The sequence below is a fragment of the Frankliniella occidentalis genome, unplaced genomic scaffold (genome assembly GCF_000697945.3).
Source record: "Frankliniella occidentalis isolate FOCC.00 unplaced genomic scaffold, Focc_3.1 Scaffold13, whole genome shotgun sequence".
In the NCBI taxonomy this organism is placed as follows: Eukaryota; Metazoa; Arthropoda; class Insecta; order Thysanoptera; family Thripidae; genus Frankliniella; species Frankliniella occidentalis.
In genome coordinates, this window is record NW_026267143.1 from 1,068,859 (window position 1) to 1,069,849 (window position 991).

General features: G+C 44.9%; 2 protein-coding genes across 2 annotated transcripts in view; one reads left to right on the forward strand and one right to left on the reverse strand.

Annotated features, from left to right (window-relative positions):
- The window catches only part of LOC113217620 (lysosomal aspartic protease), a 368,266-nt gene that overhangs the window by 41,927 nt on the left and 325,348 nt on the right, over positions 1-991 (forward strand). The window lies entirely within an intron of this gene.
- LOC113217612 (klarsicht protein-like) overlaps positions 340-991 on the reverse strand; it is a gene marked incomplete at its 5' end in the record, with an annotated part of 54,885 nt that continues 54,233 nt past the window's right edge. Inside the window, 1 exon segment of the mRNA XM_052263602.1 lies at positions 340-471. Coding sequence (XP_052119562.1) covers positions 340-471 — 132 coding nt within the window.

Sequence of the window (991 nt, forward strand, 5' to 3'; positions counted from 1 at the left end):
AAATTCCAGTGCATATATGCCGGACGGAAAACGGAACGTGTTTTATACTGTTGGGGATTTCTGTGACCCGCTGACCAGTTCGGCGTCAGCAGCTCTTCTTGCCTTGCTTGCTTCTTCACTGGTAAAGCAAAGGTGCGAATCCTTACCTGAAAAGGCACACAAACAAAGTTTAGTGCCTTTCTAGAGGTACTAAAGTTTAGTGCCTTTGGAAAGGCACTATATGTGACTTTACACACCTTTAGCTGGCTAGCTTCATATGAGTTCCATACGAGTTTAGTGCCTTTAGAAGGGCACGAAACTTTAGTGCCCCAGGAAAGGCACTAAACCGCGCCCTTGATTTTAGTGCCCCAGGAAAGGTTCTTCAGTGCCTTTGTTTTTCAAGTGTTGCAGTAAGTCAAGTCGAAATTGTAGAGACTCATAGGCTTCTCTTAATTCAAGTAAATTTAAATTCGGGTTCAACTTTCTTTTCCACTTTAAACAATGCAAAATTTTTATTCGGATAAGAAATATTTACTTACTTTAATGTGAGTGACCCTATTTCAATCATATTTGCATTGCGTGTCAAGAGAAAATTGAACTTGTGCAAACCCGAGTACAAATACATATACTTGGCACAAGAACTGTTTTTTCTGGTCTCGCTCGCTCGCGCACTCACTCACTCACTCACTCACTCACTCACTCACTCACTCACTCACTCACTCACTCACTCACTCACTCTCTTGCTCATGAGTTTGATTCAGAAGTTTAAAGCCAGAGGGGCTGAGAGGAGCGCGGGGACGGTCTGCTTATAAAACAAGGCGGTAAAAATTCAAACATTCTGCGAGATCCGGACCATCTTCATCACGACTGAGGGAGTAAAAAAATATATAGTCGAAGGGAGGGAGGGAGAGTGGCTCATAGGGAGGGGGAGAGCGGGGAGGGGCGGAGGGGACGTGCCGCAGATAATTTGTGAAGTGCAGCAGAAGGCGGCAGAATCTTACCTCTCCCTCCG